Here is a 21,913-nt window from a genome sequence, read left to right as displayed (position 1 = left end):
CTTAACTATCTTCTCCATATTTTATTCCCAACTTATTTATCTACCTATCTTTAATATTTTTTATATTGTTTAATGTCTTTTATACTGCATCTCAACACCAATTTTTGTTTGTCTAACTAAGCCTATCAAACACTATTGTTGCTTAGTCCATCAATCCTCGTGGGATCGACCCTTACTCACGTAAGGTATTACTTGGTACGACCCGGTGCACTTGCCGGTTAGTAAGTGTGGTTATAAAAATACCGCACCAAGGTTTTGGCGCCGTTTTAAATTTTTGAATTTATTTATTTATTTATTTAGTATTTTTATTTTATTATTTTACACAGGTTACCTCACAGGGACTTCTCTGCACTCTGACGTAGAGAGTTCCATTTTTTCTTGTTTTCTGCTTGTGTATGCGCAGGAACAGAGACAAAGAACATCTCTTAGATTTTGATCCTGAACCTGAAAGAACTTTCAGGCGACGTTTACAACAAGCAAGACTTTGCAAGACTGCAGAATTTACTATGGCAAATAATAACGCTAATGCCAATGTGGTAAATCCGAATGGGGATGATCAACAGAGGAAAGTGCTTGGCTCTTATTCTGCTCCTACTGCAGATCTTTATGGAAAGAGCATTGTGGTGCCTCCTATAACTGCAAACAACTTTGAGTTGAAGCCACAATTGGTCACCCTGGTGCAACAAAATTGCCAGTATCATGGTCTTCCTCACGAAGACCCGAATCAATTTATATCTGATTTCCTGCAGATATGTGATACTGTGAAGACAAATGGAGTGAACTCAGAGGTGTACAAACTCATGCTTTTCCCGTTTGCTCTGAGGGATAAAGCAAAGCTATGGCTAGATTCCCAACCAAAGGAGAGTCTGAATACTTGGGAAAAGGTCGTTACTGAATTTCTCACTAAATTTTTCCCACCAAAGAAGCTGACTAAGCTTAGGTTGGAGGTTCAGACTTTCAGACAGAAGGAGGGTGAAACTCTTTATGAAGCTTGGGAGAGATACAAGCTACTGACTAGGCAATGCCCTCCTGCCATGTTCTCCAAGTGGACCCAACTGGATATCTTTTATGAAGGCTTAGGAGAGATGTCAAAGATGAGCTTAGATACCTCTGCAGGCGGTTCATTGCACAAGAAGAAGACACCAGAGGAAACTATTGAGCTGATTGAATTGGTTGCAAGCAACCAATATTTATACTCATCTAACAGGAATCCTGTGAACTCTAAGACCGCTCAGAAGAGAGGCGTGTTGGAAGTGGAAGCTGTTAATGCCCTTCTTGCTCAGAACAAGCTTATGTCTCAACAGATAAATCTACTTACTCAATAGATGGGTGGCATGCAAATCTCAGCTATCAACACTCAAAATCCACCCCCAAGAAATCTCCTATGACATGGCAGGTAATTTTGTTCAAAATGATAATCATGATTATGCTCAACCTTCTTATGAACAGGTGAATTACATGGGGAGTGGTCCTAGGAATCCCAACAATGATCCATATTCTAAGATATACAACACGGGATGGAGAAATCACCCAAACTTTGGGTGGAGGGACCAACCTCAGAGACCTCAGAACTTCAACAATAGTTCTCAGGGCAGTTTCCAGCAGAACAATGATTTAGAAGCAATATTGACAGGTTTTAGACAGGAAACCAGAGCATCCATCAAGAACCTGGAAATTCAAATGGGTCAATTAGCCACAAAGGTTAATGAAATTGATCAGAGGACCACTAACAGCCTTCCTGGTAACATAATTCCAAATCCAAGAGAGGAATGCAAGGCTATCACTGTAATAAGTGAACAAGTGGCAAGTACGGAAGCACAAGTTATACAGGAAATCAAAGCCTCTATTAGAAACTTAGAGGTGCTAGTGGGCCAACTGAGCAAGCAAATACTTGAGAGGTCTGCAAGTACATTCCAAGGTGATACAGTAGTGAACCCAGGAGAAGATTGCAAGGGTATTCAATTGAGAAGTGGTAAAGTAGCTGGCTCTGAGACTAAGGCCAATGAAGAGCTAGTTGAAAAAGAAGCTCCAGAGGAGAAGAAGGAAGTAGAACACGCCCCTCGAAAGCGTGCGGACAACCCATTCCCAGACTCTCTTGACACTTATCCTACTTTGCCAAAGGCTCCTGAGTACAAGCCTAAAATGCCATATCCTCAGAGACTTCAAAAGGAGACCAAGGACAAACGGTTTTCAAAGTTCTTGGAAGTCTTCAGAAAGTTGGAAATAAATATTCCTTTTGCTGAGGTTTTGGAACAAATGCCTCTCTATGCCAAGTTCATGAAGGAGCTATTGCCAAAGAAGAAGCCTTTAAAAGGAAATAAGACAGTGGTCCTGACTAAAGAATGCAGTGCCATCATTCAGAATGACTTACCAAAGAAGTTGCCAGATCCAGGGAGCTTTCAAATTCCATGCACCATTGGGAGCACAACCTTTGAGAAAGCGTTATGTGATCTGGGAGCAAGTATCAATTTAGTGCCCCTGTCTGTGATGAAGAAGCTGCAAATCCAAGAGGCACAACCCACAAAGATAGCATTACAGATGGCAGACAAATCTATGAAGCCTGCATACGAATTAGTGGAAAATATCTTGGTTAAAGTGGGTAAGTTCTTCCTCCCAGCAGACTTTGTGATTCTTGACATAGGGGAGGATGAGAATGCCTCTATAATTCTAGGAAGACCATTTCTAGCCACTGGAAGAGCTCTGATTGATGTAGAAGTGGGTGAATTAGTGCTTAGAGTGCATAATGAACAACTGATCTTTCATGTCTTCAAAGATGTACATTCAACAGGTGAAGAAGAGAGGTGCATGCAGGCTGAGCTTATTGATCCAAACCTTCAAGAATCCCCTGATGATGCACAGCAGAATTTGCAACTCAAACCTCCTGTGGTGACAACCGATAAAATTCCGCCTGACATCAAACCTAAGTTTGGTGTTGAAACTGCATCATCTACCAAGGAGGAGGTCCCCAAAAATAAAAAAATACCCAGAAGATGGAGAAACAAAAAGATCCCCACTGAAGGTTTCTCCCCAGGAATGAAGGTGGTGTTGACCAGCAATCCAGCATGGGTTTATACAGTAATCAAAATCCTCTCTCTGGAGCATATTGAGCTACGTTATGGAGACACAGGAAAGAAGTTCAAAGTAAGGGGTGAAGAGCTGAGCCCCTATGATCCTCCTCCTTAGAGGAGCTAACCGTCAAGCTAGTGACGATAAAGAAGCGCTTGTCGGGAGGCAACCCGATAAATTCGTATCCTTAGCTATTTTTCGTAGTAGTAGTTTTCTTAGTTATTTTTTTTTTTTGAGTTCTTACTAATTTTCTGATCATGCAGCTATGTTCTTCCAGGAACCGAACACCTCAAGCTATATTTCAAAAAAAAAAACCGACGCGCCAGCGTCGCTGACGCGAACGCGTCATCTAGGGGTGCGAGAAAAACTAAAAAGTTACAGAGAGTTGCGCAAGAGTGGCGCTGGACTTATGCCTTTCGCACAAATGATCCCACGCGAACGCGCGCCCCACGCGTTCACGTCGCTTGTGATTTTTCGCCACCTACGCGTCCGCATCACTGACGCGATCGCGTGACCTGCAAATTCGACGTAAAAGAGCGTTTGGGCAGAGAGTTGTGCCAGCTTGGGGCAAGAAGTGTGCTAAAAGCACATATTTGGTCATGCGGACGCGTGACTGACACGTTCGCGTCAGTTGCATATATGGCCATCCACGCGAACGCGTGCCTGACGCTATCGCGTCATTATGAAGAACGCGCGACGTACGCGACTGCGTGCCCCAAGCGGCCGTGTCGCTTGCACCGCCCAGTTTTCTTTCTCTCTCTCTCCCAATCATAATTCTCTCTTATTCTCTTATCCTTTTATTTATTTTTTCTTTTCTTTTAACATTTGTCTCTTCTATTTTCAGTTCTTCTTTGCTTGAGGACAATCAAACCTTTAATTTTGGTGTTGACGCTGCGCTTATAGGTTTTCTAGTACAAAAGGGAAGCGAATCATCTTTTTGAAGGAGCACAACCTGAAGAATAAAGCGGATAATTAAGGTGGTTGAGTTCCTTTCATTTTTTATTCCTCCCCTCTTTTTCTATGTTATGTTCCGGTTTCCTGTTAGTTTGCTTTGTTTGTTGCATGATCCTTTATTAGTTAGAATCCTAGGACTAGTTTAGTTCTCTTTTAATTACTTTAATGCTGAAAAGATGTTTCATGTACCACTCACTGAACTTGAATCTAAAAAGAAAAGAAAAAGAAGTGATGTATTGCATGAGAAATTCAGTTAATTTTAAGAATAGTCTGATTTACTTAAATGTGGTGGTATTTTCTGTGATTCTGAATGCATAACATGAACAGTGCATATTTTTTTATAGTGAAGTTTATGAATGTTAAAATTGTTGGCTCTTGAAAGAATGATGACTGGGGACTCTAGCAAAGCTGAGTCACAATCTGAAAAGGTTCACTCAGTTATGTGTCTGTGGCATTTATGTATCCGGTGGTAATACTGGAAAACAAAATGCTTAGGTTCACAGCCAAGACTCATAAAGTAGCTGTGTTCAAGAATCAACATACTGAACTAGGAGAGTCAATAACACTATCTGAATTCTGAGTTCCTATGGATGCCAATCATTCTAAACTTCAAAGGATGAAGTGAGATGCCAAAACTGTTCAGGATTGCAGTTGTAAACCCTACTATAAGAAGAGATATGGGCTTAATCACACTCTCATTCTCATGCAAATTCACATCCTAAGCTTATATTAGTTTTGGTTGCTTGAGGACAAGCAACAGTTTAAGTTTGGTGTTGTGATGCATGAGCATCTTGTCTATCTTTTCCTAGTGAATTTGCATCTCATTTGTTGAGTTTAATTAAGAATTAATTATATTTTAGCCACTATGGATGCTATTGTGAGTTTTGTGCAATACTGTTTATCTTAGGTAGCATTTGGCGGAATTTGATGGAGTTTCTGCAGAGAAAGAGAAGAAGCCAATGAGATGACCAGCGAATACCGACGCGGACGCATGGCTCACGCGACCGCGCGGAATGGAGGAAATCGCAATGACGCGATCGCATGCCTAACGCGAACACGTGGACTGGAATCTGCACAAATGACGCGAACGCGTGGACGACGCGGACGCGTCACATGCGCCATGTGCAGAAAATGCAGAAAAACGCTGGGGGCAATTTCTGGGCTGTTTTAACTCAATTTTTTTCTCTGAACCATGAGCAACTAAACCTCCATTGTTAAGGTTAGGAGCTCTATCTATTTCTATGGATTAATTTAATTGCTTTTTCTATTTTAATTTATGTATGGATTTATAATTTAAGAATTGTTTTCGCTTTTTATTTTATGAATTTGGGTGGAACAGAAGTATGACCCTCTTTCTATTTGAGTTCCTGTAAAACTTGGAAAAGCTCTTTACTTGAACAACAGCTTGAAAACATTTTCTTCTAAATTTTAATTATTTGGATTTAACGGGATACGTGACATATAATCTTTTTATTTTTGGGTAATTAGAGTTTTTGTGGCATATAAACTGGAATTTGATTATCACCCTCTAATTGGAATTAATTGACCAAGGAATTGGCTGTTGATGAATTTTAGAGGAGACTAAGAAGGTCTAAGGAATTAGGGTCTAGTCACATATAGTTTGTCATAAATTAAATCCTACATGATTAAAATAGTTAATAAGAAAAATTAATCCGGAAAAATAGATAACTCTGAAACCTTAACTATCTTCTCCATATTTTATTCCCAACTTATTTATCTACCTATCTTTAATATTTTTTATATTGTTTAATGTCTTTTATACTGCATCTCAACACCAATTTTTGTTTGTCTAACTAAGCCTATCACTTCTACTCTGAGGATTAATGAGAAAAAGTGAGTTTGTGGGTTGGTGAAGCACAGTACTCAAGGAGTTGACCTAGGAAGAAGAACCCAGCAACATACAAGGAGATAAAAGAAGATTTTCTATTCATTCAGAGGCAAGGAGAGATAACCCAGTGTATTGAGGTTTGTTCTGTGAAGAAGTTCTGTGAAGAAGTTCCTCTACTTGGACAGTACTTTCTTTCAAAGAAGCATTCCGCCAAAAATGAAGAACTGAATCAGAGACATGTGAATCTGGTTTATCACATAGCAAAGAGGCTGTTGATGAAGTCAATCTCCTTCATGTTATTGCAGATTGTATTTTTCTTTTCAATGTTTATCTTTCTATAATTTCTTGAGAGAAAAGGCATATTGAGTGAGTTCAAGTAAAAGCCAATGAGTGAATGAGGATGAGTGATACACTAGAGAGAAAAGCCTAGAGTTATTTCAGATTTCTTTAGGTATGTCTGTGTCTTGTATCTTGTACCTGTGAGGTATCCCTTCCTTAGTTGGGTTAGCACTAAGAGTGAAGAGTTAGGTATTAGCATAGCCAATGTCAAGTTAGGTTAGAACTTGAGTGTGAAAGGATTGGGTCAATCCTGTGGAATTGGTGTATGTAATACTTTTAACTATAATGGAAATTCCTCCATTGTTGTGGAGGAGACTGGACGTAGGTTACATAGCACATGGCAACCGAACCAGGATACATGCTGGTGTTAGCTTCTCTCTTCTCTGTTATGTTCTGTTTTCTGATATTCATGAGACAAAAATAAATTGTCTCATAAATTTTTGCTGCTGAGTTCAAACAGAATCAGAATTGTAAGTTTAATTAAAAGGGGTTATTTCAGTAAGTTAAAGAAAGGCATAGATTCAACCCCCCTTCTCTAAACCTACTACAACCTTCAGAGACATTGGAGGAAGAACCTCTAGTGCTCACCAAGGAACTCAATGCCTTGGTTCAAAAGAAACTACCTCAGAAGCTGCCGGATCTCAGACGCTTCCTCAGAGGGTTAAGTTCAATTCTAGTTTATATGCCACAGAAACCCTAATTACCCAAATATAAGAGGATTATATGTCACGTATCCCGTTAAGTCCAGATAATTAAAAGTTTAGGAGAAATTATTTTCAAGCTGTTGTTCAAGTAAAGAGCTTTTCCAAGTTTTACAAGAACTCAATTAGAATAAGGGTCACACTTCCGTTCTACCCAGATTCATAAGATAAAGAACAAAAACAATTCTTGAAATAGAAATCAGTACATGAATTAAAATAGAAAAGTAATAGTATCAATCCACATAATAGGCAGAGCTCCTAACCTTAACAGTGGAGGCTTAGTTACTCATGGTTCAGAGAGAAAAATAGGGTTCTGAAAAACTGTAAAGTGCGGAATGAAGTATAAGAGAGAAGAGACTGAGCCCGAAGGGCTGATTCTTTTCCCTTTTATATCTAATCCTAATTAATGTAAAATATATTTTCTAAAACTAAATAATATCTTTTCCTATTTTAAAATAAAATAAAAGTTTTAAATCAAGAAATAAATAACAAATCTTCGTGCATGCCCTCAATTTGGACACTGGGACCACTTTGAATCATTGAGCTGGCGCCTAACTTGGAAAATCCCAAGTTAGGCGCCATTATGGCAGCTTGTAATCATGTGCTTTTTTCTTCTTGGCGCCTAACTTCAAGTTCTTCAAGTTGGACTTGGCCTAGGCAGCATCGTTTGGAGTGCAGTTCCTTCTTCCAGCGCCTAACTTCATATTCATGGGGCCTAACTTCACTAGTTTGGCCTTCCTGGCGCCTAACTTCAAAATCATGGCACCTAACTTGGGAAATTCCAAGTTAGGTGCCACCTTGGAGGAACAGAATGAAGAAGAAGGGCATACTATTATATATCATTGGAAAGCTCTAGAAGTTAGCTTTCGCCACTAGAATCACATCAATTGGACTTCTATAGCTCAAGTTATGTTCATTAGAGTGCAGGGAGGTCAGGGTTGATAGCATCATCCACTTTCTTCCTCTTCTTTTATAAAACTCCGTCAAATCCATCCGAATGCTACCTGAAATAAACAGAATTGCACAAAACTCAAAGTAGCATCCATAGTGACTAAAAGATATCTAAACCATGATTAAACTTAATAATTCAAATGCAAATTCACTAGGAAAAGAAAGGAAAGATGCTCACGCATCAGGGATCGACCCTCACTCACCTGAGGTATTACTCAGATGACCCGATGCACTTGCCGGTCTATCTGTGCGAATATTGCGGAGTCAATTTTGTGCAACAATAATCAACACACATTCTCTACTTTCCATTTTGTTTTTCTCACTAACACTACGTTAGCTAACCATAGTGGATATTTTACCTCCCTTATAAACCCTGCCTCCAGCAAGGCTTGTACTTGTTCTTCTACGACCTGTGTCCGTTCTGGTCCGAGCATCCTGCGTTTTTGTTGAACAGGTTGGAAGCTCGGATACATTGCAAGCTTATGGGACATTAGGTCGGGGTTTATGCCAGGCATGTTGGAAGCTTTCCAAGCGAAGAGGTCAGAGTTGTCCCTTAACAGAGGCTCCCTTCTAGGTTTGCCCTTATGCTCGTCGTCTTGTTAGGGTGATTCTCGATTTGTACTTCTTCTATTTTTCCCTCATGCTGGGGTCACGAATCTTCACAAGTTTGGACCCCTCCTAACTCAATGGTGTTAACCTCCTTTCCCCTGGATTGGCTTTCAAACTGAGGCTCTCGTTTTGTAACATATTCGTGCCAATTTTTTGTCCCCTTTTACAGTAGCGATTTTTTTTGCTGTTGAAAATTTCATATAGAGGTAAGGAGTAGAGATAATGGCTGCAAGTCGTTTTAAGGTAGTTTGACCTATTAAAGCGTTGTAGGCCGAAGTTACATCAACTACTATGTAATCAATGCTCAGTGTTTTTTATTGGACACCTTTTCCGAAGTTGGTGTTCAATGAGATGTAACCGAGAGGTCGAATTAGGGTATCTCCCTGTTCAAAGAGGCTGTTAGGTATGTCTTTAAGTCCTTTTCTTCCAACCCGAGCTTGTCAAAGGCGTGTTTAAACAAAATGTCACCTGAGCTACCTCGATCTATCAAGGTTCTGTGAAGGTTAGCATTTGCTAGGATCATGGTTATCACCAACGGGTCGTCATGCCCGGGTACTACACCTTGAGCATCTTCTTTGGTGAAAGAGATGGTGAGTAGGTCGGTCAATTGACTGTTTTCTCTGACTTGATACACCTCTTTGAGATGTCTTTTTCGCGAGGATTTTAATATTCCTCCTCCTACAAACCCACCATTGATCATATGTATGTGTCGTTATGGGGTGTTAGGAGGGCGTTCAAGCCGTCTTCCTTCTTCGTCTCATCTTCTCTTCCTTGGGTCGTCCGACCTGTCCGGTAGGTACTTGTCAAGTCGGCCTTCTCTGGCCAACTTTTTTATGACATTCTTTAAGTCGTAGCATTCATTAGTGAAATACCTGTATAGCTTGTGGTACTCGCAATATTCAGTCTGACTTCCATCTTTCTTATGCTTAATCAGACAAGGGAGAGGGAGTTTCTCTGTGTGGCATATCTCGCGATAAACATCAACCAAAGAAACCCTTATAGGGATGTAGTTGTAATACTTTCGGGGCTTCTCTACATTTTGCTTTTCTTTCTTCTTGGGTTCCCTTTCTTTGTCCCGAGTTTGATAGTAGGGCAAGTTTGCTCGCGGGGGAGGTTCTCTAACTCGAGAATTTTCTTCTATGTTGATGTATTTCTCTGCCCTTTCTTACACTTCATTTAAAGAAGTCGGGTGTCGCTTAAATATGGACTGGGAGAATGGTCCTTCTTTTAGGTCATTGACCAAACCCATAATCACAGCTTCAGTTGGTAGATTCTGGATCTCCAGACAAGCTTTGTTGAATCTTTCCATGTAGTCATAGGGGCCTTCTCCAATTTCTTTCTTTACTCCCAGTAAGCTCAGGGCATGCTTCGTTTTGTCCTTCTAGATGGAAAATCTGGGTGGTAGGTTATCAAACCACTTCATGGCCGTTTTGGTCAGAGTAGTCGAGAAGGATTTGCAATGGGTGGCGTCAGAGGCGTCGCCCAGGTACATTCTACTTTTGAAGTTACTAAGATGGTGGCTCGGGTCGGATATTCCATCATAGAGATCCATGTCGGGGGATTTGAAGTTCCTAGAAACTTTAGCCGTCATGATCTTTCTGTGAATGGATCCTCTCCTCCTAAAGGACTTTCATTACGCTTCGCCCGATTATTCCTCCTTTGTATGTCAACCTCCAGTTTCCGTAGCTTGTCTTCTAACTCCGTTCTGCTTCCTGTTGTCATCCAGCCTTGTGCTCGAGCTGTTGTAATCGATCCCCCTGGCCATGAACGAGATCCAGGATCTCGGTTGTATGAGGTCGGTTCTCAACCTTGGGATGGTGGACCTCAGAATAGATCCTTCTTGTTTCAGGATTTTCTGAAGTCCCTTCTCCGTGGGGGTCTTGGTGTGGTGGCGGAGGTGGAAGCAAGAGGGCTTGGCCTTCTGGCTGTTCTTTCGGCTCAGACTCAGATGCTGTGTAGCCATCTCTACTATTGTGGTCAGCCATTTGTCAGAGGGAGAATCCCATATCTCCGGCAACGGTGTCAATGTTCTGAGGGTTACCTGAAACTTTGATTTGGGCCTGAATGTGAGGTCCATATCCCTTTGTGTGGCAGTGTCTGATTTGTTGATGTCGAGGTGTTGTCTGTTCGAGTTCCTCGTGAGGAGGTAGGGGGTGGTCCCTGCAAGAGACTCTGATGCTTAAGTTAGCAAGGGCTTTAAGCAGGTTTTTAGTAGGTTAGAACGTGAGTTATACCTAAAATATGTTAACTAGTTTATATGATCTTGGCATAAGTTTAATAACCTTATTTCATAGTTGATCAATTGACAACTGTTTCAGGAATCAGGAATTATCTAAATTCTGAAATATTGATTTGGACTTGAACGTAAAGGTCAGATTTCTTTGTATGATAACGTGTGATTTGTTGATGTTGAGGTGTTGATTGTTCGAGTTTTTCGTGAAGAGGTGGGGTAGTACTTGTAAGAGACTTTGATGCTTAAGTTAGCAAGGATGGTTTTATGCAGGTTTTTAGTAGATTAGAACATGTGTCATACTTGGGGGTGCCAGTGTATTTATCGTAGAGTTTGATAACCACCTTTGTTGGAGTAGTTCCATCTTTTCTAATGGATAAGCGTTTTCCTTATCTTGGGAGTCTATTAAGATCTACTTTTTAGATGAGGTAGAGATAGTAGGAGAGATTTAAGGAGGCAATTACTCGTTAGGTCAAATAGAGTTGGACCTCTATACCGTAGGAGGTCGGATTTATAGTGAAGTCCACCTTTATTGGTGGACCTTTTATATGTTATTGGGCCTGACTTTCAGTTATTGGGTCAGAATATAAACAAATACCTATAATTAAAAACCTAAATAAATTTTTAATTACATATTTTTTTTAAAAAATATAATATTTTATTAATTTTAATATTTTTATGATAAAAATAATTTAATTATAAAATTAAAAAATATAAAAAAAATTTTAAAAAATATAAAAATTTAATTATAAATTTAATAAAATTATAAAAATTAACAAAATAATTGAGCTTTTAAACTTTCTCGTGCGTGCATTACGGAGAAACTACACTTGTTGCTTAATCTTATTATTCATCAGATACGTGCATTATGGAGCAACTACACTTGTTGCTTAATCTTATTATTCACCAGATACATATTAACACATCAGATACAAAACAAACAAACAATGAATAAGTTTCCAAATGGATCACATCAAATGTGATACACCGTTTCAGTTGTGATGGATGGAAGGTGAAATACTTCCTGTGGTGATTGTTGGATTTGTTCCAATGAAATGGTGGATCACACACGCTGTTGCCACTTGCGTGTATGTTCATAATTACTGTTGTTTCAAGCTTTTATACCAGTACTAGTAAAAGCAATTACATTTAATTATTTCATTTATTATAATAATATTTAATTTTAAAGTTTAAACTCATAAATTTGTAAATGTTATCTAAATTTATCTATTTCAATAGTTAAGATAAAAAAATATCAATAATATCTAAATTAATATAAAAAAATTATGCCATTTGATTTATAGTTCATTGGTAAACTCTTATTTTAATTTATTGATTTATTTAGTTATCTATTTAATTGCCTACTTGATTGATATAAGTTTCTTATCCCTAAGTAAAACATAATTTTCATAAAATCATTTGAATTGTCTTATGTGAATTATAATATAATATTTATTTTCGAAGTTACAACAAAATTGAACTATAATCACAGTAGCTAGTAAAAAATATGATCATAAATTTGTGCCATCGTTTTTTATTTTAGATCACAGTTGACCGTGACCAATTCTGACATAACTATAAATCTAGAATCAGTGTTTTTTTTTTTTTTTTTTTGGTGTCTATGGGCATTATTTTTTTTTATATATAAATGTCGATTCAATGTTATATTCCATCACTCCCACAATAGATTTTAGATTGTGTCTAATGTTTCGTACGTCACAAGCATGGTCTTTTATGGTATATATGCGTCGGCTTGGTGCTTAAATTGTTAGAATATTGATCATGATTTAGTTATGCAAATTTAATTGGACAAACTATATGCTCAAGAAATTAACTTATTAATTATAGTATATTTTTTGGATGTTTGTTTTGTGAATATATTGAAATTTTTTATGTTGCTGTGAGGTCTGGATGCTTATTATTGACATAAGATGATAATATCTATTTGAAGAAATTATCAAAATAAAGAAGATTTTATTTGTATTTCTATAAATTTAATTATTTAATCTGTCAAGAGATGTATTTCTTGACTGTCTGTCATAGCTCGTTTTGCCCCATAAAAATATTACATCTACACAACCTAATTTAGTCTATGTACTAAAGTATTGAACATTAATATTCCAAAACAAATTATGTTAAAGTTGTTCTTAACCAAAATACCAAAATTAAATTATTAAAAAAATACAAATCTCAAAGTCCAAAATTTTGGTTATGTACCACGTCTTGTTTAGCATGATGATATCTGTTGAGTGCACCATAATATATCTCTTTCAAAAAAACTTACAAAAAATTAAGAGAAAACAAAAAATTCTCAAAATTCATTCAAATTAAAATTTTTTAATTGATACGAGATATGCAACATATATCTCATTTTGACTATAAATAAAATAAATAACATTACTTATTTCATCTATAAAGCAGAATGTTACTCAACATATATGTATATTTAGAGTAAAGGATATTTTCGTCCCTGACCTTTTTTTTTGCAGACATTTTCGTCCTCAAGGAATAGAAAATACATTCAAGCCCCTGACCCCTGAAAAACGTGGACATTTATGTCCTTCCGTTAAATTCAGCCGTTTGCACTGAACAGAAAAGGGTGAGCTGGCAGAGGTGGCGCTGAGGTGGCCGTAACGGAGGCCAGGTGGCATGGAGTATTTCGTAACAGGACATATAAGTCCCTGGAGAGAAAAACGACGCCGTTTTGTAACCTCCCCCAATCCTGTTTCGAATTTCTCTGCCTTTTCTTCTTCCTTCCTCATTTTTTCCTTCCATTCTTCTTCCATGGCCCCTGCCTCTATCACCGCCGCACAGCGGCGCATCTGTCAACCACCATCAATGCCGGCGACCTCTTCCTTCCTCTCTTTTCGCGTCTTCTTCCCTTTCTCACTCCCTTACTCCCATTAGTCTCTCTCTCTTCTCACCCTCCTTCCACCCACCGTTCGTCTGCGACAACCTTCTCAGCGACCCACTGCCGCCGCGCCGCCGCCTCTCTACCGGCGCACCACCGTCGCTACTAGGGCCCAACCATCATTTCCTCTCTCTCTCATTACCACCCCTGTGCTTCCCAGGTCTTCTTTCTCTCTGTTTAATTCACTCTGTTATTGCAATTAGTTAATTAATATTGTTTAGTTAGTTTTGTTTAGCTAATTTCAATTTGGTTAGATTAGTTAGTTACATTAGGTTGTTAGAGAATCTGGCGTGGATAGTGGATTAGGTCTTGCTTGCTTAATGCTGCTGTCTGTGCAATCACTGTTTGTAGTTCATTATATTTAGTTTGTTCAATTGTTCTTAAGTTGTTAGGATTAGGGTTGGTTAATGGAAATTGCTGAGACTGATGTTTTACACTGCTGCTGTGTAAATTCTCATTGCCAGTAGATTAGGCAATGCTATAGCATTCTATTAAAATAGAACATAGTTGAATGGCACAAAATTTTGTGCTGGACGTTTTGTCCTTTGGTCAACATAGTTGAATGCAATCCTTAAAGAGAAAAATTTTAAACAGGCCCTTTCCTTCAAGAATGAAATAGTTTCATCTACTTCCAAATCCCTCTCCTTATACAATGCTTCTCTGTTGAAAGAACCCCTCAACATAATATGCTTCTTGCTTAAATTGAATAAAATTACCTTGACAGTGTTAACATAAAGCTTGGGTCCCATGAGACTGAACTGAAGTGATGGAGACATGTTTTTCTTATGCTTGTGGCCATATCCAAGAGGCAGATCTCCATACATTAATGCCCATTGCCGTGGCAACTGAAATTCCAGAAAATGATGGAGATCCTCTATGGCAGGTTTATCTATTTGATACATAAAACTCTCAGAAAAACATGTACTAGAGATATTATATTATATTATATTACTCATTCTATATTTGTGCCAAAAGTAATTCAGAAATGTTTGCTCACATCTAAGATACAAATTAACGGCGTGACTCAAGAATCCATTGCCTGGAACAGAGTTGAGTAAGGAAGTAATAGGAACAAAAGACATTGATATGACATTGGGGGATTGTAGTATGGTTTGAAGCCACTGGTTATAAGGCTGACGAATATCAATGCCTTCCTTGCGGACCGAAACATCATTCTTGGAGTGGCTTTTTACAACTGGTCTTCCAGCAGGAGGAAAATGGTTCTGCCTCCACAGCTTGGCATGATCATCCTGAAAGTAAACATGGTTGAATTATGTTAGAGGTTTCTTTCTTTTTTCTACAATGAAACGGAAGGTCTATATGGTGGTTGATATTTGCCTTCAGTTTTCCTGATATTTGAGCAGGATTAGCATTGGAAGATGGATTTGAATCCTCTGAAAACCTCTCATCAGCTAGTTGTTTTAGTAGTTTCTGCAGTTCAGCGGGTGGAAGATCTAAAATCTTTGACTGCTTGATGTGGACCACATCTTTACCTCCCATCTTAACGCCAACAATCACATGGGTGCCATACTTGTCAATGAACCTGATGAACAACACAAGCATATGCTGTGTTAAATTGATTGAACAAGCTTCATGTTTGTGTTTCTGTTTCTGAAAAATACTTACGAGGCAAGAGCTGCAGGGTTCCAGGAAGAAGGAACATCTTTCTTGACTTGATCGGAAAGGGTTAAGTTAGTTCTATCCAATTCAACGGTGTACAATGATATGAAGCATCCATCAAAAGCAAGGCTCTTAGTTGCAGCTGCATCCTTCGGCCAACACTTCCTCATGTCAAACATAGCATTGAAAACTCCCGATGGTATCTTCCCAGACAGAGATAACTGCCTGTTAAAATGCTCCGACATCTGCAATTAAAACAAATTCATTATCCCTAGCGAACCATATATCTTTGTTTTATTCGATGGAATTAGTTAGTAGTTAGCAGTGACCTGGTTGAAGGTGAGAACATCGGAATGGAACCTTGTGCGTTCACCTTTGTCACACTTGATGGAAGAGGGAACATTGTGGACAAGAATTGAACCTGGAACTGGGAAGAGCATGTCCCTGGTGTGTTTATGATCAATCTCGATCAACGTGGAAGACTTGCAGGCGGAGAATCTTATGTCGCTGCAGAGATCATAGCCTTGACCAATCACTGGCACTGCTTTCTCCGCAGCCAGCTGTGGATCCATCCCCGCAATGCTTCTATTCAAACCCATATTTAATTTTATTTCTTGATTCATGTACAAATTTTACAGCACTTGTTCATTGTCGGATCGGATAACTCCGTCTTATTAATTAATAGTCTGGCTTTCAACAGAGTCGTGGGAACGACGAAGAATCATCGAAGAAGCTCAAGGCGGCTTCATGCTTATGGTTATGGACTCATCCTTCGTACCTTGTTTCTCCACGCCGGCGTTGATGGTGCTGACGGAGGCACCGCTGTGCGGCGGTGATGGAGGCAGGGGCCATGGAAGAAGAATGGAAGGGAAAAAGGAGGAAGGAAGAAGAAAAGGCAGAGAAATTCGAAACAGGATTGGGGGAAGTTACAAAACGGCGTCGTTTTTCTCTCCAGGGACTTATATGTCCTGTTACGAAATGCTCCATGCCACCTGGCCTCCGTTACGGCCACCTCAGCGCCACCTTTGCCAGCTCATCCTTTTCCGTTCAGTGCAAACGGCTGAATTTAACGGAAGGACATAAATGTCCACATTTTTCAGGAGTTAGGGACTTGAATGTATTTTCCATTCCTTGAGGACGAAAATATCCGCAAAAAAAAAGGTCAGAGACGAAAATGTCCTTTACTCGTATATTTATTATCTAACTCTCGACATACATGTATGTAACTATGTATTGGTAATTATTATATTTATTTATTTATTTGAAAAGAATCTTATAAAGTAAAAAGTAAATGGCAACAAAATAAATGATGACAAGAGAACTATGACTGAATGATCCCACATGGCAAAATCAATAAGTACATCCACCAACATCAGCTTGCATTTCTAGTTTGTCAGATAAGGACACTGATTATGACTCTCAGAATAAAGAGCATTTTAATCGATTGCAAATTGCAAGACAAAGATCAAACATCAAGATAATTATCATGAAAAATAGTGTGAAAGCAAATGAGAGAAGAAGAAGAATGAAAATAATAAAAAAACTCAAAAGCAGAAAAGACAAGTACGTAGTGCAAGCAAGCAAACTGCAAATGCGCCAACAATTTGTAAAGGCTTATGGCAATCAATCTTTAGTTACTTTATTTTTTGCCCCTTTTCTTAATTGGATTTATTTTCCCATGCTTTACTTAACTCGGTGGTATTATTTTAATTAATTTACCTCCTTTTGATTAAATCACACCCGCCTTTTTCGTTTTCCTTGCACCCAAGTCTTCATCGCTACCCCACCCCATGTGACTCACTCTCTTCCTCATTCCTTCCCTCTCTATTTCACTTTCCCTCTGTTTCTATAAAATCATCCAATTTTCCCACTCCTTAGTTACACTATTAATTACACCTTATAATGAACACGTTTTATATCAAAGAATTCTAACACGATTACCATGACTGAGTGGCCAGTTTTGAGGTGAAGAGTGAGTTTTTTTGGAAGGGAAACTGCCATGAAGAGTGTTTGCTTTAACGTATTCAGTTTTTACTTGTTAATTTTCTTCATAGTAGTTTCTCTTAGATCAACTTCAGCTTTATCTGCAAGTGGATCTAGAAGAGATAGTACTACTGCGAAGTTTATTCTAGGTTGGTGCACCTGAAAATGTTCCCAGCAACTTTGATTAAAAAAGTTTAATTGTGAATATGCTTTTCACATTGATTGCTTATAGTGATTGGTTTAATGTAGATCTTGTTCCTCTCAGAGTTAAATTGATTTCTCTGAAAGCCAAAGAATTAGAAGAAATAGAAAGATGAATGAACTAAAAACAAAGAGCAAAAAGCTGTATCAAACGTATAAAAAAAAGAATTGTGGTGATGAATAGACATAGTCTTTTACTTGGATCATGTTATATAATTTACTATGTTTTTTATATTGTTCTGTTTTAAGGGGAAGCGAATTTAGGTCCCTGGAAGAATAAGATCACACAAGAGGCTCTAGCACCAGCTCCTGAAACGGATGCTCCTTCAGGTACCCTTGTGCTGGCCGCAAACAGGACGGATAGGCCGGACATTCTACGACGATTTTGTCGCTACCGAGGCGGCTGGGACATTGCAAATCGCCATTATTGGGCTGTAAGCTCTGTTACTATTTTCCTGTTTACCATGTTCTTAAATGGCTGCTTCATTACGTTCTTCATGCCGATTGAACAATGATAAATAGTGAAGTTCCAATGAATAATCTATTGAGCTTATTTTATCTAGTTCTTTTGTTGCTTATAACTACATTAACCATGTTTCCGTTGTTCGTGTGAAAATTTTGGCCATGGTTGTGTAATTTGCAACAAAGATTAGGATTTTACTGGTTAAAAAAACAAGAATTACTTTGTGGTTGTACTTTCAGCATATTGTTTTGTTTGTTTTTAATCAATAATTGTATTATTTTTGCAGTCAGTTGGTTTCACTGGTGCAGCTGGTTTCATACTTGCTGCTCTGTGGTTTATTTCGTTTGGCCTCGCAATCTTGATTCATGCATGCTGTGGATGGGGCATTAACATCAAGGATGAAGGATCACACCGTTCGCAACGAATTTGTCTTATTTTGATCTTGTTATTCACCTGAGCCGCTGCGTAATTCCTTCAGCCTTCTTTCAATGTTTGAATAAAACTTCGGTTGTTTAATTATGTATTCTTATGATTAGTTACTAAGGTTTCTTTTGTATTGCAACTCTGCTTTTGAAAATACCAATCTTGATGGGAGTTTGTTAATATCATTTAATATCTGTTACACTCTCGGTAATAAAATGAATATATCCCAAAATAATTTATTTCTAGATAGCAAAGAAGTTTCAATTTTTTTTCATTTTCCAAATAAAGGTGAAAATTAAGATAACAATTATTCTGTTCATTTTCTTCACAGGGTTGGATGTATCCTTCTAAGTGTAGGGCAGGACAAGTTCCACGACGAGGCCTTGGATACGCTCCATTACGTCGTGAATCAATCAGACTATACGGTGCAGACTCTGAGGAACGTGACGGAGTATCTGAAGCTCGCGAAATCAATCAAAGTAGCACAGATATTTCTCCCATCTGATATCATGGCAGATATTGATAATTTGAACCTTGATCTCAATGCTGCAGCAAATACACTGTCGGAGAAGACACACGATAACTCTGTTAAAATACGTAAAGTCTTTAATGATGTGTATGGAATCGTAAACTTCACCATAATGTGTTGTATTCTAGAATCTACTATTGCAATATGCATAATGCAGCATGATGCTTCATTTTGCAGGCGTCTAGCTTTGATTCTGATGGCAACAGTGATGCTTCTTCTCGCTCTAGTTGGACTGGGTATGCGTTAATAATACACTAAATTACTATTTTGCCGAGTTAAGCCTCAAAGTAGTCTTTGAACTTGCACTCGAGCTTCAAAGTGATCTCTAAACTTAATAATTCCTCAAATTCATCCCGGAAATTACACTCCGGGACTCATAGTAGTCCCTGAGACATTTTCCGTTTATCAGAACCTTAAAACGACGTCGTTTTGAACAAAAAAAAATAAAAAAAAAAGTGCAGCATAGACCCCCCAATTCGAACCAAAAAAAGAAAAAAGAAAAAAAAAAGTGTAGCGTAGAAACCCATCCCCTTTTCATTCCCCTTCCCCTTCCCCATCCCCAACCCCTTCTCCTCCCCTTCCCCTTCCCCTTCTATTTTCCCAACCTTCCACTTTTTCTTTCACATATATGTTCTGGTTATTGTTGTTATCGCCGCTAGATGAGAAGGTGAAGATGGAAGAGGAGGAGGAGTCAGAAGCGGGTGGTTGTTGGTGCTGCCCGGCGGAGGTTGAGCGGCAGACAGTGTGAGAGTGATGATGAGAGTGGAAAGAGTAGTGATCGGAATTTTGTTGATTTTAGGAATTTTGTTATTAAATTTACCATTTCTTTTTGGTTTGCAGTGGTGGTCGTTGATAGTAAGAAATTTTGAAAGGGTTTTCTGAGACAGATGAGTTGAATGTTTTGGAATGAAACTAGTTGCATGATCCGTTTAATTAGAAGAGGAAGGGGAAGGGGAAGGGAAAGGAAAAGAGGATGGGAATGGGAATGGGGATGGAGAAAGAGAAGGGGAAGGGGAAGGGGATGCACCTTTTTTTATTATTTTTTTGGTTCAAAACGACGTCGTTTTAAGGTTTTGATGAACGGAAAATGTCTCAGGGACTACTATGAGTCCTGGAGTGCAATTTTGGGGACGAATTTGAGGAATTATTAAGTTTAGGGATCACTTTGAGGCTCGAGTGCAAGTTCAGGGACTACTTTGAGACTTAACTCCTATTTTGCCACCTAAAGATTCCTTGTTTGAGTAAATAGGTGGACACTCATATGTAGTCGACTTCACGTGAAATTGATATTTGAGATTAATTAGATGAAAATTTAGTCAAATCAGTCATATTATCTATCCGCTCTCAGCTATCAATTTTACTTGAAGTCGACTACACCTGAGTTTCCACCGAGTAAATAACCATTTTAACTATAAAATATTACGATTTTCATAAAACAAATCCCAAAAAATGTAAATGACAAATTTATCTCTAAAAATATGTTTTGTTTGAGAAATTAAATTAAAATTTTAGTCAATTTGTTTATATACTTATATAGCTTTGATTCATTTTGTTAAATAAAACATATAGAATCTATTTCGTCAAAATCGTAATCTGTTGGAGTTGTAAAATGGCTATTTATTCCAAAAAAGAAAAAAAAAATCACTAGTATTTTTCTTTTATTTAGGAGAGAAATTAAAATATTTCGAGTGTCAAAATTATGATTTACCCGCTAGTAGTAGTTGTCTTAATTGCCAAATAAGTTGAGCTTATTTCATGTTTGTATTCCTGAAATCTTTCATAATTTGCTAATATTCCTCTGCAGTTCTTTCTATTCTTGGACATCAACATGCGATCCTCATGTAAGTCACGGATATACCATAGATATGACCTTTGATCTCATGACATTCCACTACCTATCTACCTGAATGTTCCCTTTCTTCTTTTTAATTTGTTTTGATTTCAAAATGTTATTGCAGATTTGTCATCAGCGGATGGTTACTCGTTGCTACTACATTCATTCTTTGTGGAGTTTTCATGATTCTTAACAAGTAAGCCATCCAATAGTTTGTCCGAATTTCATTTAAGGGGAATGCTAGAGGCCAACAACTTTTGTGATTTGTAACCATCAAGTAACCATTAATAATGTTTTTAATGGTGTGTGATTACTCAATTTTGCTGGTCAGAATTTAATAAAATTGTTCGCCCCTAGACTTTTCCTTTTGAAAATGCAATACTTTATTTTGACACTTCTTGCACTGTAATGTCCACATAGACCTTACACGATTATAAACATATTTTAGGAGTAATACTATGCTGAAAAGTGAACTAGTGAAGTACTAGTTTTGGTGAGAAGTAAAGAAAATTTTACTCTTCATCAAGAAAATTTTCATATTTTACTATCATTATTTATTATATTTGACATTGAACTCAGATACAAATTAAATTTAACCACCCATTAAATGATGAATATGAATGATTTGGCTTGAATTACAGTGCAATTTGTGATACGTGTATGGCAATGGGAGAATGGGTAGAGAATCCACACGCAGAATCTGCACTAAGCAATATCCTTCCTTGCGTTGATCAGAGAACCACAAACAGGACACTATTTCAGAGTAAACAAGTGGTGACCAACATTGTAAGTGTTGTGAACCGTTTCATATATAGCACCGCAGATTCAAACCCCACACCGAGTAGCATCAACTATTACAATCAATCTGGACCAGAAATGCCACCTTTGTGCTATCCATTTGACTCTCAGTTTAAAGAACGCCAATGTACAGCCCAAGAAGTTTCCGCTTCCAATGCTTCATTGGTATGCTTTTCATCATCCCCCTCTCTATTTTGTCGCCCCACGATTTTCTAAATAAAAGAAAAATAAAAAAATATTAAAAGAAAGAGAGACACACGAAATATGATTTTATTCTCTCCTCTATCTATGTACATTTTGAAGTATTAGATTTTCCACCTCGTTTCTAAAAGAAAAAGTATATGTAGCCAACTATAACATAAGCCAACTCAAATTAATCATTTATTTTTTTAATATGAAAAATTATTTTTTTATTTTTTATAACAGACTTCTTATTTTTTTAACAAAATGGC

General features: G+C 38.0%; 1 protein-coding gene, 1 long non-coding RNA gene and 1 pseudogene across 2 annotated transcripts; 1 reads left to right on the top strand and 2 right to left on the bottom strand.

The window, feature by feature from the left end:
• Nucleotides 14,102-15,953, bottom strand: LOC107640923 (MACPF domain-containing protein NSL1-like). The gene is made up of 5 exons (XM_021123899.1): nucleotides 15,560-15,953; nucleotides 15,237-15,475; nucleotides 14,949-15,153; nucleotides 14,608-14,860; nucleotides 14,102-14,499 (listed from the first exon to the last, which is right to left on the bottom strand). Exons 1-5 carry the CDS (start codon nucleotides 15,851-15,853, stop codon nucleotides 14,102-14,104), a joined length of 1,389 nt encoding a protein of 462 aa, XP_020979558.1. The 5' UTR covers nucleotides 15,854-15,953.
• Nucleotides 16,926-21,913, top strand: part of LOC107643860 — a 6,672-nt pseudogene continuing 1,684 nt past the window's right edge.
• Nucleotides 17,687-18,157, bottom strand: LOC110272267. The gene is made up of 2 exons (XR_002363394.1): nucleotides 18,006-18,157; nucleotides 17,687-17,955 (listed from the first exon to the last, which is right to left on the bottom strand). It is a non-coding gene; the product is annotated as an uncharacterized LOC110272267 (long non-coding RNA).

This window comes from Arachis ipaensis, chromosome B05 (genome assembly GCF_000816755.2).
Source record: "Arachis ipaensis cultivar K30076 chromosome B05, Araip1.1, whole genome shotgun sequence".
In the NCBI taxonomy this organism is placed as follows: Eukaryota; Viridiplantae; Streptophyta; class Magnoliopsida; order Fabales; family Fabaceae; genus Arachis; species Arachis ipaensis.
This window is presented reverse-complemented; position numbering and strand designations above follow the sequence as displayed.